This window comes from Cervus elaphus, chromosome 7 (assembly GCF_910594005.1).
Source record: "Cervus elaphus chromosome 7, mCerEla1.1, whole genome shotgun sequence".
Lineage (NCBI taxonomy): Eukaryota > Metazoa > Chordata > Mammalia > Artiodactyla > Cervidae > Cervus > Cervus elaphus.
In genome coordinates this window covers 24717095-24732894 of record NC_057821.1, presented here as the reverse complement: position 1 = coordinate 24732894, position 15800 = coordinate 24717095, and the positions used below count along the sequence as shown (strand labels likewise).

At 38.5% G+C, this 15800-nt stretch overlaps 1 protein-coding gene across 7 annotated transcripts in view; it reads left to right on the top strand.

The window, feature by feature from the left end:
- Window positions 1–15800, top strand: part of PKHD1 (PKHD1 ciliary IPT domain containing fibrocystin/polyductin) — a 431302-nt gene that overhangs the window by 197791 nt on the left and 217711 nt on the right. For all 7 annotated transcript variants that reach the window (XM_043907708.1, XM_043907713.1, XM_043907712.1 and 4 more), the window contains 2 exons: window positions 5772–5907; window positions 9512–9758. In XM_043907708.1, the coding sequence (XP_043763643.1) occupies window positions 5772–5907; window positions 9512–9758 (383 nt within the window). The remainder of the gene's footprint in view (window positions 1–5771; window positions 5908–9511; window positions 9759–15800) is intronic.

The following is a 15800-nucleotide window of genomic DNA, read 5'->3' as shown; positions in this document are numbered from 1 at the left end:
TACTCAGCTATTAAAAATGAAACTGGGCCATTTGTAGAGACATGGATGGACCTAGAGATTGTCATAGAGGGTGAAATAAGTCAGAAAGAGAAAAATGTTATAAATTGAAGCACAAATGTGGACTGTAGAAGAGTGGTACAGATGAACCTATTTGCAGGACAGGAAAAAAGATGCAGATGTAGAGAGCAGATATGTGGGCACAGTGGTAAATAGGGAGTGGGATGGGTTGGGAGATTGGGGTTGCCATATATACACTATCCCGTGTAAAGTAGATAGCTAGTGGGAAGCTGCTGTATATGCAAGGAGCTCAGCTCAGTATTCTGTGGTGACTTAGAAGGGTGGGATGGGGGTGGGGTGGAAAGGAGATCCAAGAGGGAGGAGTATATGTATACAAAGAAGTGATTCAATTCATTGTACAGCAGAAACTAACACAATATTGTAAAGCAACTATATCCCAATAAAACATAAATAAAGTCATGTAATATTAGAGGTAAATATTACCTAAGAGTTGATCTAGTTAGAACTCCTGAATTTACAGGTACAGAAATGGAGGCTTTGAGAACCCATATGAGAACCCAAGATCATGCCCAGTATTGTGGAGCTTGGACCATGTGGATATCACACCTGGTCCAATACTCATTTAATTACATATGGGGAAATGGCCTTGGCAAAACATATTTATTAGTGCTTACTCCAATATTCTCTGAAGTGTTTTCCATGGAAGGCTAATTCCAAGAGAGGCTCTGAGAAAAGGAAGATTCTTAGATTAATTACATATAGGATATGCTATGCACAGTGGTAAAAAGTCTGCCTGTCAATGCAGGAGACACAGGAGACGCAGGTTCGATCCCAGGATTGGGAAGATCCCCTGGAGTAGGAAATGGCAACCCTCTCCAGTATTCTTGCCTGGAAAATTCCGTGGACAGAGGAGCCTGGCAGGCTACAGTCTGCAAGGTCCCAAAGAGTCAGACAAGAATGAGTGACTGAGTGTACACACACATACACATGCTGTTTACCATCCCTCCCATCCTCTGAAATTCACATTGCGTATTAGCCCATTAAAGTCTTTTCAAAGTTCTACGGTTAAAAACAAACAAACAAAAAATCTATGAATCTTTATTTAGCACACTGTTGCTCAGATTTATTTGGGAACACTTTATTGCTGTATAAAACTGTATTAGTTTTTTTTTTTAAAGGATGCCAACCTCTCTTTGGTTGTAGAAATCTGACTTTAGCCTCTTTCTTTCAAATCTGCCATTTCTTTAGGAATTAAAAATTTCAGAGACTTTGGCTTAATCATTCTTAGACCTTTCCCCTGCATGTAATTGGTGACACACAATGATCAGTGAGTCATGTTCTAAAACAAACACTAGTTTCTGGAAGAATTTTTTTATTAGAAAGGATTTTTCCCATTAGACATATTTGTTTATGTTGGTACTCTCATACCCAACATTACCTTGGTATTGAGATGAGTAGAATAATTTTCAGTGAGAATGGCTTTATTATGCAAGAAAAAGAGATGTGCAAACCATCATTATGGATCCAAATCTGGTCATTGTGGTCTGTTTATTCTGCTATACTAGCCTTGCTTTTAATTAGCACCCCCTTCCACACTCTCCAAGATATCCTGATTTGGATGTAAATTATGGTCACCCCACTTTTGGAATTATCTGTAGGATGGTTGCCTTTTTGTTGTTATTGTAATTCATACAAGCAAATGATACTACTATTTTAAAAAAAAATTCTTATTCAGGAAAAGGCTGTTGAGGTTGCTTCATTCTCCTATTTCTCTCAGGGTTACTTTTCATTTTCACTTGTGGATTTGTCTTCCTCAATTTAGAACTTTCATCTTTTTGTTTCTCTAAATTCCATCCTAGGTCTCCTACATATACTTGCTCTCCCTGGGAGAAATCTCATTTTCTCTAGTGGTTTCAATTACCATTCACATGCTGATGTCTTCCATATATTTGCATTTATTTCTACCATTTTATCTTGTGCTTTCAGTTTGAAATTCATTATCTATGCTTTTTCCCTACTTTTCAAACTTGATTTGTCCTTCATTGAATAGTATCTTTTTTTAATATTCACTCATTTGAAAGTTATTCACTCTGTTAAAATCGTATAGGTTCTTGGACTTAAATTTGTGACACACTTGCTCATCCTCACAAAGTTTTAATTACATTGGCTCTGTTAAACTTCACCTGAGCCATGCAAGGACCTTAAACTTCTTTAACTTCTTCACCCTCTCGTCTCGTACATTACTTTTCTCTAGTATTTGTTATACATTTTAAAACAGATGTTTCATGGAAATATGACATTTATGGGGAAAAGTGCACAGATCACAAGTGAAGAGCTCTTTAAATTTTTGTAAAGCAAAATCATGTGCATACTACCCAGATCTAGAAATAGAACATCATCAGTTCCTCTAAAACCCCTTAATGTCTGCTCCCAGTTAACCCCAACCCTACCCTCCAGCCAAAGGAGAACCATTATTCAGACTTCTCAAGTATAGGTTAATTCCAAATCTGTTTTTGAACTTTATGTAAATAGAATCGTACATCATGCAACTCTAATGTGCCTGACTTCTTTGGCATATTATTATGTCTGTGAGATTCATTCATGTTTTTATATGTCTCAATAATTTATTCTTCCAGTTTTTATGTCATTGTTGTTGTTCAGTCAATAAGTCTTGTCCAACTGTTTGCAACCCCATGGACTGCAGCACACCAGGCTTCTCTGTCCTTTACCATCTCCCAGAGTTTGCTCAAACTCATGTCCATTGAGTCAGTGATGCCATCCAACCATCTTGTTATCTGTCATCCCCTTCTCCTCCTGCCTTCAATCTTTCCCAGAATCAGGGTCTTTTCCAATAAGTCGTCTCATCCCATCAGGTGGCCAAAGTATTGGAGCTTCAGCTTCAACATCAGTCCTTCCAATGAATATTCAGGATTGATTTCATTTAGGATTAACTGGTTTGATCTCCTTGAAGTCCAAGAGACTCTCAAGAGTCTTCTCCAGCACCACAATTTGAAAGTACCAGTTCTTCCCTTTTATGGACTGTATCATAGTTTTTAAAGCCATGTTGCTATTGCTGGACATTTGCCTGTTTCCAGTTTAGGGTTATTACAGAGAAAGATGTTATGAACAATCTTCTATATGTATCTTGGTGTTCACAAGCATGCATATCTGTTGAGTATGTGCCAGATTTTAAAACTGCTGGCTCAGAGGCTGGCCCTTTAGCTTTAGTGGGTGATGCCAAACCCCACACAATCCCAAGTGTTTAACTTGTACCACCAGTTTGCAAAAAGTGTTTCAGAGCTAGGTCTTGGAATTTCTCTTGACCAACATAATGTAGAATTTCTTCATGTCTCTGTAGTGTTCTTGTTCCTAATTCCCCCATCTTCCTCTTTTCTGGTTTAACTCTCATTGTTTTAGCCTATGGTAACTTTTTAAACTGATGGTCTATGAAAGGTAAAGATTTTGACCTAAAAATAGAGACCCCATTCTTGGAAGGTTGTTACTATAGACCACTAGGTTGGAGTTCACTTTGCCTTGATGCTTTGGAGTTAATGCTTCATTGTCTTCTATCTTCTAGTCCTGAAGTTAAAGAGTTTTTAGATACTTCATGGAAACCATATTTAGGATGGACAAACAACAAGGTCCTACTGTATAGCACAGGGAACTGTATTCAATATCCTGTGATAAACCATAATGGAAAGTAATTTTAAAAAGGATGTGTATGTAACTGGAGGACTTCCCCAGTGGCTCAACGGTAAAGAATCTGCCTGCAATGCAGGAGACTTTGATTCCTGGGTCAGAAAGATCCCCTGGAGAAAGAAATGAAAACCTACTCTGATATTTTTGCTGGGTAAATCCATAGACAGAGGAGCCTGGTGGGCTACAGTCCATGGGATCACAAAATGGTCAGACATGACTTAGTGGCTAAACAACACAAATGTATATAGCTGAGTGACTTTACAAAAAGGACAAAAAACCCAGTTTATAGATACTCTAATTCTTTTATATGTAACCTATTAGTTTTTCCTCTTTGGAGATTTTTGGGATCTTGTCCTTGTCCCTGGTGTTTGTAATTTTAATATGATATAATTTTGCTATGGCTTTTTCTTCTAACCACTCTGCTAGGCAGTGGGCAGGACTTTTCAGTTTGGAAAGTCATATCCTTTCCTTCTGGGAAATTTTCTTTACTTATTTCTTTGATAATTATCTCCTCTATATTTTCTGTTTTATTTAAACTCTTATTATTTTGATATTAGCTTTCCTGAGTTACTTTTCTAAACTCCTTAATTTCTCTCTGATTTCCCATTGCCTTTTTATCCTACTTTCTTAGATTTTTTTTTTCTATTTAATTTATTAATTCTATTCTTCCATTATTTTTTTCTGAAAAATTCCTTTTTAGGCTTCTTCTTTCATGAACATGATACTCTTATTTCTCTGATGTTATTAAGTTTTCCTTCTGATTTCTATACTGGCATTGTCTCCACTGGGTTTCTTTTCTTTTGTTTGTTTGTTCTTATCACTGTCTTCCAGGTGGAGACTCTTGACAGTTTCTGGTGATCCTCAAACATACATCTATTTTGGGCAGTGGAACAGTGAAGCACTAACAGCGTGATTAGATGGAGTTTGTTGAAGAGGTTTTACAGAAAATCCTGGAAGCAGTTTTTGTTGTTTTTTTAGACTTTTTAATATTTATTTTTTTATATTGACATACAGTAAAGTGGACTTTTTGATGTACAGTACTGTAAATTTTTAACATATGAGTAGATTTATGTAACTACCACTAAGATATAGAACAGTTGCATCAGCCTGAAAAAACCCTGCCTTTGGCTCCATCTCTGTAGCTGCATCTTCTTTTCATATCCCCTTGGAGGTCACTAATCTGTTCCCTGTCACAGTAGTTTTTTCTTTTCAACAATCATATGAATGGGATAACATAGTATGTAACCTTCTGAGCCTGGCTTCTTTCACTCGCAGATACCTTTGGTATTTATCTAACTTGTTGCAAGAAACAGTATTTTATTCCTTGTTACTGTGGGAGACAGTATTCCACTATATGGATGTACCACAGTTTATTCATTTGTTGAAGGACATTTGAACTGTTTCCAGATTTGGTGATTGACTACAAATAAAATTATCTTAACCATCTATTTAAGGCTTTTGTATGAACCTAAGTAGTTGTTAGGTCAGTGATGTGTGCATGCGTGCTTCAGTCATGTCTGATTCTTTGAGACCCTGTGGACTGTAGTCTGCCAGGCTCTTCAGTCCATGAAATTCTCCAGGCAAGAGTACTGGAGTGGGTTGTCATGCCTTCCTCCAGGGGATCTTCCTGACCCAGGGATAAAGCCTGTGCCTCTTATGGCTCCTGCATTGGCAGGCAGGATCTTTACCATTAGCACCACCTGGGAAGCCCCTAGGTCAATAATAAAAATTATGTTAACTTTGTTAAAAAGTACCAAACAGTTTTCTACAGTGTTTGTACCATTTTGCATTCCCACCAGCAGTGTATGAAAATTTCAATTATTTTTTTTCTTCATCAGCATTTGGTATTGCCACTAATTTTTATTTAACCCTCTAATGGTGTGTAGGCTACTTCATTGTGATCCTTTGTCATATGCATGTGCTTTGCAAATATTTTCTCTTAGTCTGTAGCTTGTCTTTTCACTCACTTAATTGCTTTTATTCATGTATTAAAGTTGTATTTCATTTGGCCAGTTCTCTTATTTTTCTTTCCTTATCCCCCTTCCAAATCACAGGGAAAACTGTGTATGTCAGCTGGGATCAAATCTCCCAGAAGGTGGGAACTGAGAGTTTCTAACACAACCTTTGTGAATTTTGATCTCACTCACTGTGTGGCCATCAGGACCTGTTCAGGCTGCTCCCAAGGACAGGGTAAGTTGTTTGAGTAGATAAGTCAAATCATTAAGCTAGTAAAGAAGTCCAGTACGCACATAAATGTGATAAATAGTCACAAAGCCATTGGGATTCATTATTTCTTTTACTTACGAGATTTCTTTAAGAGGAACTAAAGATCTTGATGAGGGTGAAAGAGGAGAGTGAAAAGAACTGGTTTAAAACTCAACATTCAAAAAACCAAAATCATGGCATCTGGCCCCATTACTTCATGGCAAAAGATGGGGAAAAAAATGGAAGCAGTGACAGATTTTATTTTCTTGGACTCCAAAATCACTGTGGATGGTGACTATAGCCATGAAATTAAAAGACGCTTGCTCCTTGGAAGGAAAGCTATGACAAACCTAGACAGCATATTAAAAAGCAGAAACATCAACATCACTTTGCTGACAAAAGTGTGTATAGTCAAGACTATGGTTTTTCCAATAGTCATGTGCAGATATGAGAGTTGTATCATAAAGAAGGCTGAGCACTGAAGAATTGATGCTTTCAATTTGTGGTGCTGGAGAAGACTCTTAAGAGTCCTTTGGACAGCAGGGAGATCAAACTAGTCAATCCTAAAGGAAATCAACCCTAAATATTCACTGAAAGGACTAATGCTGAAGCTCCAATATTTTGACCACCTGATGTGAAGAGCTGATTCATTGAAAAAGACCCTGATGCTGGGAAAGACTGAAGGCAAGAGGAGAAGGGGGCTGCAGAGGATGAGATGGTTAAATAGCATCACTGAATCAATGGACATGAATTTGAGCAAACTCTGGGAGATAGTAAATGACAGGGAAGCCTGGTGTGCTGCAGTACATAGGGTCGCAGAGTTGGACATGACTTAGTGACTGAACAACAACAACAGAAGATTTCACCAGTAGAAACTGCTGCTCAAATCTCCTAAAAGAAATTCTAGAGGAGGCCAGGTGCTCCCAGTATGGTTCTTGCAGCTCCCCGGCCTTTACTACCTGGTGCCTGTCATACTCTATTATGATAGTTCCATGTCTCTGCTGGTTCTGAGCTTCACAAATGCAGGGGCCACAGCTCTCTCTCATATTGAAGTATAGTTGATTTACAATATTGTATTAGTTTCTGTACAACATAGTGATTCAATATTTTTATGGATTACACTCCATTTAAAGTTCTTAAAAATATTGACCATATTCCCTGTGCTGTACAATATATCCTTGTAGCTAATTTACTTCGTACATAGTAGTTTGTACGTCTTGAGCCGCTCCCTTATTGTGCCCTACTCATGTCCCTCTCCCCACTGGTAGCCACTAGTTTATTCTCTATATCTGATCACATCTCTTTTGCTTAGAGTTTTATCACTAGTAACCAGTAGCTGGGTGCCCAGTAGGTTCACTGATTAAATCAATGGATGGAGTTGGATGGATATACATATAGATATGAACTAATACACATGCAAGCTTTCCTGAAAGAACTAGAGTTCAGGAACCTTATGTTTTCAATAGCCCAAGGCTTTTTGTACGCACAGAGAGACCATAAGAATTCTTGTTCACTTGTTAACCACATCTCAGAGGTGGTGAGAAATACCTTGGAGAACTCATGGGCTAAGGCGAAAGAACTAGAGAGCAATCTAGTTGATTTGATCATTGTAAACAGGCAAACCAAGTGGTTCAAGTAAATATGCTCTTGTGGTTTGAATTGCCAATTTAGATAATTGTTTGTTTTTTTAATTAAATGAATAATCAGTAAGTCTCCGCTTTGCTTTTTATCCCCCCTCTATAGACAGAGCCAAAAATTGTTTTTATTTGGGTGGCATCTGAGTTTAAGATTGTAGAAATAATAATAGGAATAAAAAATGCCTTAAGACAATCACTTAAAATATTAATTCCTCAGTTAGGTAACAGCTTCACTGTCTCATATCATTCATAAGACATTGAAAAGGAGTAAGCTACTCCTTATGAGCTCTAATCTCTTCTCCCTGGATGTCCTTGGCCAAGCCATCTCTTTCATTTGTTTAAAAACTATTTAGTCCAGATTCTGTTTAAGGAATTGAGTGGTACAGAGATGAAAAGCACATAGTTCTTGTCTTCCAAGAGCTTTCCATCTAGGCACAAAAATAAATGTCTGAGCCAATGAATGTAATAGTATGATGAATCCAATACTTGAGGATTGAGCAAGGTCAATGAGGGGAACAGCAAGGAAGGGGGTCAGGTGGGACTTCATCATAGAGTGCCTTGAGCAGGATTTATAAAGGTGAAGAGAAGTTTGTAAGAAGAAAGAGGCAGAGAAGTTTTTACATAATAGGAATAGCATATGCAAAAAACAAATTCAAAGAGCAAGTTATGATTGGGAAGTTGCAAAGAAATCCAATATAGCTGAATTATAGAACTACTTGTGGTGTTAGATAAACAACAAGTTGCTTCCCTGTTGGCTCAGATGGTAAAGAATCTCCCTACAATGGAGGAGACCTGGGTTTGATCCCGGGGTTGGGAAGATTTCCCTGGAGAAGGGAACAGCTACCCCACCCAGTATTCTTTCCTTGAGATGACAGAGGACGGAGGAGCCTGGTGGGCTACAGTCCATGAGGTCAAAAAGAGTTGGACACCACTGAGTGATTAGCAGAGACACACACAGAAGTTTCTGAGGTGTATTTGTAGCATCTTGAATGAATAACAATTGAGTGCACAGACTCTACTGGGATGAGAATGAAAGCATTAGGGCCTCTCTTTGTTTATATCTTATTTTGCCTTTTTCCTTTTTTATGTCTTTTATAAGATACATAATATAGCAATATGGCAGCATATATACTAAGAGATGTGTCCTGAGTTTTTAAATTTTAATGACAGGTGAGTGACTATTAGAAGACCACTGCCATTGTTTCTTCCTGGGCAACTGACTAATAGCAGAACCAGTGAATCATATGAAGGAGTTGTGAGGGAAACCCTGCTAAGACATGTAGCCCAAGAGCTGATACCTATAAAATGTGTTACTATTTGTCCATGTGATTGATTGAATATGGCTTTTGAGGGCAAATGTTTAAAGTATAGATCTCATAAGAAGTGGGGTTAGATTTGCCTTAGAAGAACTAGAACAGAGAGATGGAAAGACTAGCCTACAGCACCTTTAGCATTTAGTAATTAGTAATGTTCTGTGTCACTCCCAGTAGACCACCATTTCTCATCCTTGGCATTTGGGACTGGGTAATTGTTTGTTGTGGGGGCTCTCCTGTGCATTATAGAATGCTGGGTAGCATCCTTGCCTCTTCCCACCAGATGCCCATAGCACTGCTGTCCACTCAGTTGTGACAGCCATAAATGCTTGCAAATGGTACCAAAAGTCTCCTGCAGGGCAAACCACCCCTGGTTGGGAATCACTGCCTGAGAATACAGGCTGCGTGAGGACAGTGCCCCTACTATTCTTCTTTCACTCTGTCTCCAGCACATAGCGCAGAGCCTGACATATAGTCAACTCAAGATATATATTTTTTCCTGGACAAATAGGTGAGCAAATTGTTAAACTGTACAAATATGCAATTTAAAAATACTGAAAATAACTCAGTGACTTCAGTTGCCATTTGTGATCACATTCTTTTGTGCCTTTGAGTCACAGTCTTTCTTCCAACTTATAGGTGGATTTACTGTGAAGACCAACCAGTTGAAGTTTATGAACTCTCCAAACTTGGTAGCGTTTCCATCTCCTCATGCAGCCATTTTGGAAGACTTGGATGGGTCTCTGTCTGGTAAAAATAGAAGTCACATTCTTGCTTCTATGGAAACACTTCCAGCTTCTTGTGTGGTCAAAGCCAGCTTCAGCCAGCTTGTCCATGGCAGTGTCTGTGAGGAAAATGTTCTCTTTCATCGGATGTCTATTGGTTTGTAAGTTAAATTAACTCTACATTTTGGCTTGTCAATGGACATGTATATATCATTCAGGTTGTTGATATTTGTAGAAGAGAAATTGTTTTCCAGATTCTGTTTGGTGTATTTAGTTCTACAGAAGTGATATGGGATAATTTTGACAGCTGTCATATCATAAGTTTATGGTAGTTTTAGGCTGATTTAAATGACAGCTAATTTTCAATAATGGTGGACCACATCTCATAGCCCTTGACCACTTATTGGCATTTTGAGTTAATAATTTCCTCTCAAAAAATACTTGCAACCAACAAGAAATTGAAATATATTTAAATTAAGAGGCGTATTAATAAATTCCAATAATGTCCATTCACATTTATATGCACCTGCTTTCCCTGAGCTCTTTTTAAGTGTTTGCTGTGCTCCAGGGAAGCATTGCTGATGCTCCCTATTAGTTATGAAGTTGCTTCACACCAGTTCATTTTCCTTGTTAATTTTGTGAACTATTGGATTTGTACAATGCACATCCTATTTAATATTGGAGCAAGAACTCCTTGTTTATGCTACTCAAACTACCATTAAGTCAGGAGCTGGGCTGTTTATAATGTGTAATAGGATTGCTACTGTCCCCTTTAATTTCCAGGTAATGATTGCTGAGTGACTAGGATTCTATCTTTTACCTATTTCAAATGCATTGTATATAATTAGTCACACTCCTTTCTCTCCTTTGTTTTAAGTGTCCTAACTTCATGAATATTAAGTCAGGTGCTTCAGCCAGATCATGCTGGCATCTTACTTAAACAGGTAAACTCCACAGAGAGGGAGTCAGTATGGTCAGGTTTGCACTAAGTCTGCATTCTGAATGCATATGCCATCTTATCTATTTTAGACACCTTAGTAATACCCTGCTAGCATGGAATTGTCTGAAAATCTTCCACTTTTGCTTTTCAAGCTGTTTGTTATTATATTTAACGTAATGGACCTAATTCCAGTGAGTAAAATAACTGTATGGAGCAATATGTTTTCGTTTCTAATCATTTTGATTATGCAGAGCATGCCTTTCATTCTTAGGGATGCATCCTGATTTTTATTATTTTTGTGATTTTAACAAAGATGTTTTTAATGAGAATTTTGAGGTTTACAAAAGTGAACCATTTATTTCTTATATGCATGATTTTTTTAATGAAAAAATAGATTTGTGTAGTTAAAAAGAACATTATGTGCTTGTATAACACTGATTTCTCTGGGTTCTTGATATTCCCTTTCTATGTCTTACTTGAAAACCTACTGGGAGACTGTCTCTGAAGGTGGCATTTAACGGTGTGGCATTAGAAGCCTCTGCAGTTGTAATCCTTTTGAGCATCCGTTCTTGGAAGTCTTCAGGGCAGGACACCTAGGTGCTTGCTTTGGCAGCAAGCCATGCTCCCAGCACTCAAGGACTGACAAGGTCTAAAAGAGAATAATCCTGATACTATATTCAGAGTAGATTCAGAAGACCCCTACTAAGGTGAAACACTTGCCTTGGTTTGTTTGGAATTTTCTCGGTTTTAAAATAAAAAATCTCATGTCCCAGAAACCCCTTCAGTCTTGAGAAAACCAAGATAGTTGGTCACCCTACACCCTAGGCTTCTATTTAAACATTTTCAGGTTAATTCACAGATCTGTGGACAGATGCTCAATGACTCCAAGCCCAAGGGAGGCTCAGCACACTCCCATTTATGAGTCTCTTAGCCCTGTGTCCTCATCTCTGGGGCAAGATGCTTAGGTTAGATGATCTCTAAGGTCTTGCTAGTCAGAGTGCATTGGTTTGACCTGGGACTAGATGCAGGGAATCTCAAACTCACCCTAGACGTCCTGAGTCAGGACCCCTGGGGAATTTATACTCAAGTTTTAGAAGCAGTGCCCTCAGGTCTTTCTAACTTGATCTTTCCAGATTCTATCCCTAGTTATTTGTGTTCAGTGACTTGATCTCTGTCCCAGAGCATTATAACCTCATTAGGAACATGTCAGAGCTAATGAGCAATTTGAATTCCATGTAGATACAACCTTTGTGGCATTTCATGGAGAAAGGATTAATTTGCTGTGCTATTTTCCCTGGAGTGTGTACCCTAAGAGTTTATTTGCAAAGCTCTCACAGTTCCCATCTTTTGGGGTTGATTGCTGATGGGGATCTGATGTGGCACATGGACCCTGCCCTCTTTCCTTTCAACATTTAGCCCCCTCCTGCCTCCGCAGCCCAGGTGCCTAGAAGGTAGCGTGAGGTCTACACAGCTGCCTAAACGGGGCACCCCTGCCCCCTAATTAACAATTGAGTACTTGGGGTGTGATCTCTTCCTTGGAGGGTCCTCCTGGTCCATGTTCACTATAGGTTCTGTGTTTGACAAGACAACCTTCCCTCACTACTTTTTCCAAGAGTGATGGGTGCCCACATTTGTGGCTCTTCTGGTTTTGTAGCTTCCTCTGACTTCATCCTCACAGTTGTGTTGACCAAGGCGTAAAAATGTTTAAAGTTGGCAATAATAATTAATATTTTGGTGAAGAGAAATTTCCTACCCTCTACAAGGCAGAGTCTATGTTCTGTTTTGTTAAAAATAATGACATGTTTAGTCTGGGTGAGTTCTCTCTCACTCGCAAGTTCTAAAACCTGCTTTCTTAAGGGGCCACTGGTGTTCAGGATAGCACTTCTTTCCTGACTTCTATTTCTGCCAGTCTCTTTCTCTCAACCGCATCCTTCCTGATAAGACCAAGAAATGGTAGCTCTACCAGTATAAGTCAGGACCTCATTTCAGAAAAATGTCAGCACCATTTGCTGCAGAGGCCTTGTCATGGCAAAATGGCTCACATAGTCCCTGGATTTATTGATCCTAAATTTCTTCTGTACAGAGAGGCTTACCTGGGACAAGGGTCATGTCACCAGCAGGTTATTGTGTGCTCCTCTAGACCTCCTTTGTAAGCTTTTCTTCCTGACCTTTCGATGCTAGTGTTCCTTAAGATTCTTCAAGAAGCTTTCAAGTTATGCTCTTCCCGAATGATCTGGACTGTTTCATAGCCTCAGTTGGCATTCACTGATGCTGCTTTTTGGAAGTCCGGACCCATTTATCCAACTGCCCTTAGGATCTGCCCTGTCCAATATTGTAGTCACTCACCACAGGTGGCCACTGAACATGTGAAATGTGGCTCGTCTAAATGGAATTGTGCTGTAACTGTAAATTATGCATCTTGTTTATAAGACTTTGTATGAAAAAAGGAATGTAAAATAGCTCAATGATTTGTTTGTATTGATTATCTTGAAATGATAAGATTTTGAATATATTGGGTTAAATATATTGTTAAATTAATTTTACTTGTTTCTTTTAGATTTTTCAATATGGCTGTGATAAAATTTAAGGTTCTATCTGTGGCTTGCATTTATGGCTTGCATTGTATTTCTGTTGAGCAGTAGTGCTTTCACTATTTCCGTTAGAGTATTCAGCAGCCATCTCAAACACAACCTGTCAAAACCAAACTTAAATTCTTTATTCCATGGACCTATTGGGTGTTAAGAATCTCTGGGTATTCAGACACATGATTCAATTACCTAAACCAGAAATGGGAGTTATCCTTGACTCATCTGCTCACAGAAATCACCTACCATGTCCAGTCCATTTCATCTCCTAAAAAAAAAATCCCTTTTGAGTTTTATTACTTCTCTCCTTCTCAACTTCTCTGGTCCAAGTTGACACTCAGATCCCACCTGTTTAACTGCAGCAGCCACTTAGCTTGCCATCTTGCTGGGATCCTATCCTTAAACTTGTGAGTCTTTGTAGATCGGATCTGGTCCTGCCATCCATGCTTTCCCTTGCTTGAGACTTCATCAGGGCCTTCCCAGTGCCTCCCAGTGAAAGCCTACCATTTTTAATGTCTCAAGGGCACTTCATGACCTACTCCTGTTTGTGTTCTACTTCTAGGATCATTTCTTAATGCTCTGCCCTCCTTTCCCTAAATTTTAAGCCTCAGCTACACTCAACTTCTTTGTGTTTTTCAATCCATAAGGTTCAGCTTCCATGAACTCAGCATGAAGGTAGTTAACTCTGGTGAGCTTCCCCGAGCTTTCTGCACAGCTTTGTATCCCTGCTGTGTGCTGGCTCTCTATACTTTCTCTAATCAATACTCACAGTTCCTACATAGCTTATAAATCACCCCTCCCTTTTCATTCATGGTAAGTAGGACAAGGATAGTGGGATTTTTTTTGTTTGTTTCTATTATGGTACCCAATACCATGCTGAACATAAAGTGACTCAATAAAATTAGTATTGAATAAATAAATATCATTTAAGAAATGATCTGGGCTCCCCCAGATCTTCCTCTCATGTTCTTATTGTCCATTTCTCTCTTAGGACCTATTTATGAGGAGTCCAGAGCACTTAACTTTTCTTTAGAAGATCCAGGATTAAAATACTATCCTAAGTCTTTATTTCTAAAATTCCTAGAAACATCAAATACTTAAGAATATCCTTTCATAATGTCTTCTGGGCTTTTGATTGCCTGGGGCTGTCAGTTGATCAGATAATTTATTTTAACAGCTGATTTCTTCTCCACCCTGCCCCTACCCCACCCCTACTGAAATAGCAGTTTGCATACATTTGCAAACATTTTCTTTTCCTGGTGGTATAGATGCACAGAATTGTGATGGGGAGAATGAGAACCAACTTTCACAATTACCATCTGGGAATTATTTGTTTTTTTGGTTTAGAGCACTCTACAGCTCCTTCAGTTGACACAGATTTATTCAAATATCAGTAAATCAAGCCTTGATCTGTCTTCCAATTATGTACTGAACCGAATGTGGGGGAAATTAAAAGAGTTTACAAGATGTTGTAGGTTGGCCAACCAGTCCTTCTGAGTTTTAATAGGAAGTACATAAAAGAAAGTCTGGCTATATGCATATGTTTGAAATTATTTTTCAAAGGCTGAAGAATAAAGAAGTAATTAAGAATCATTTGTGGGTATAAATCATAAACCACCCTCCCTCTGCCACTTCCTAGGTATGTTCCTGGACAAGTTACTTCACCTCTTTATGCTTCAGTTCTCAAGACAGTAAAAAGAGCAAAATCTTACTTCACTCATGGGGTCATTGTCAGGAATGTAGTAAGTGCTCAGTAAATGTTGTCTTTCGAAAGTCTCTACATTTATGATTGATAAAAAAACATATAAACTTACTACTAATAGAATAAAATATAGATGATTATGTTTCTGAGAAACAAATGCCTGGCAAGGGAATTAAGTTTGTTCAAATGAAACTTAATCCAATTCTTGAAAGATAGGGAACACTTTCCAATAGTCACGAGACATCACACTGATCCAGAAACCTCCCAGAAAGTCCTGGAATCTGGAGTCTTTCCAGACAGTTTTTGATTCACTCATGCCCCCAGTGGTTTCTGTTTCTTCCTTCCTGTTTCTCCTAGAAAAGAAAAGGTTAATGTTGTTGTTGATCACCTTGATTCTTAGATCTTGCTTAATATCCTCTCCTGTAGAGCTTACGTTCAGTGTTTACCTATGGAACTGCTCTTAATGTGTCAGTATTCAGAGTACGAGGCACCCCCTGCCTCTGTGAATGTAAAAGTAAAGAAGAGTTCAAATGGAAATTGTGGCCTAGCTTTTCCTCTAACAATCGCCTAACTCTCTTCCTAGGGATAAATAGGCATAGCATCACTAATGGTATCTTTTCAGTTCTCAAAAAAAAAAAAAAAAAAAAAAAAAAAAAAAAAAAAACCAAAAAACCTATGTGAGACAGGGAAATTCCAAGAAGTTTTATCCTCTCTAGGCAGCAGAGGTTACAGAAGTAAAATAGAAGAAGAGCTAAACATAGAAATGGAGCCCAAACCAAGGAACAGTATCAACAATACTCCATGGTTATTAAATTTCATGAATAATAAAGGGGCCCAGGGGTGTGCTGGTGCCTGTTTTGCGACTAGAATAAAAAGCCTGATTTGTAGCATTTGCCTAATTCCTTGGTGAAAATACTCTCACATGACTGGGATAAGGCTCACATCATGATGTCACTGAACATGGAGTTGGGAAGAA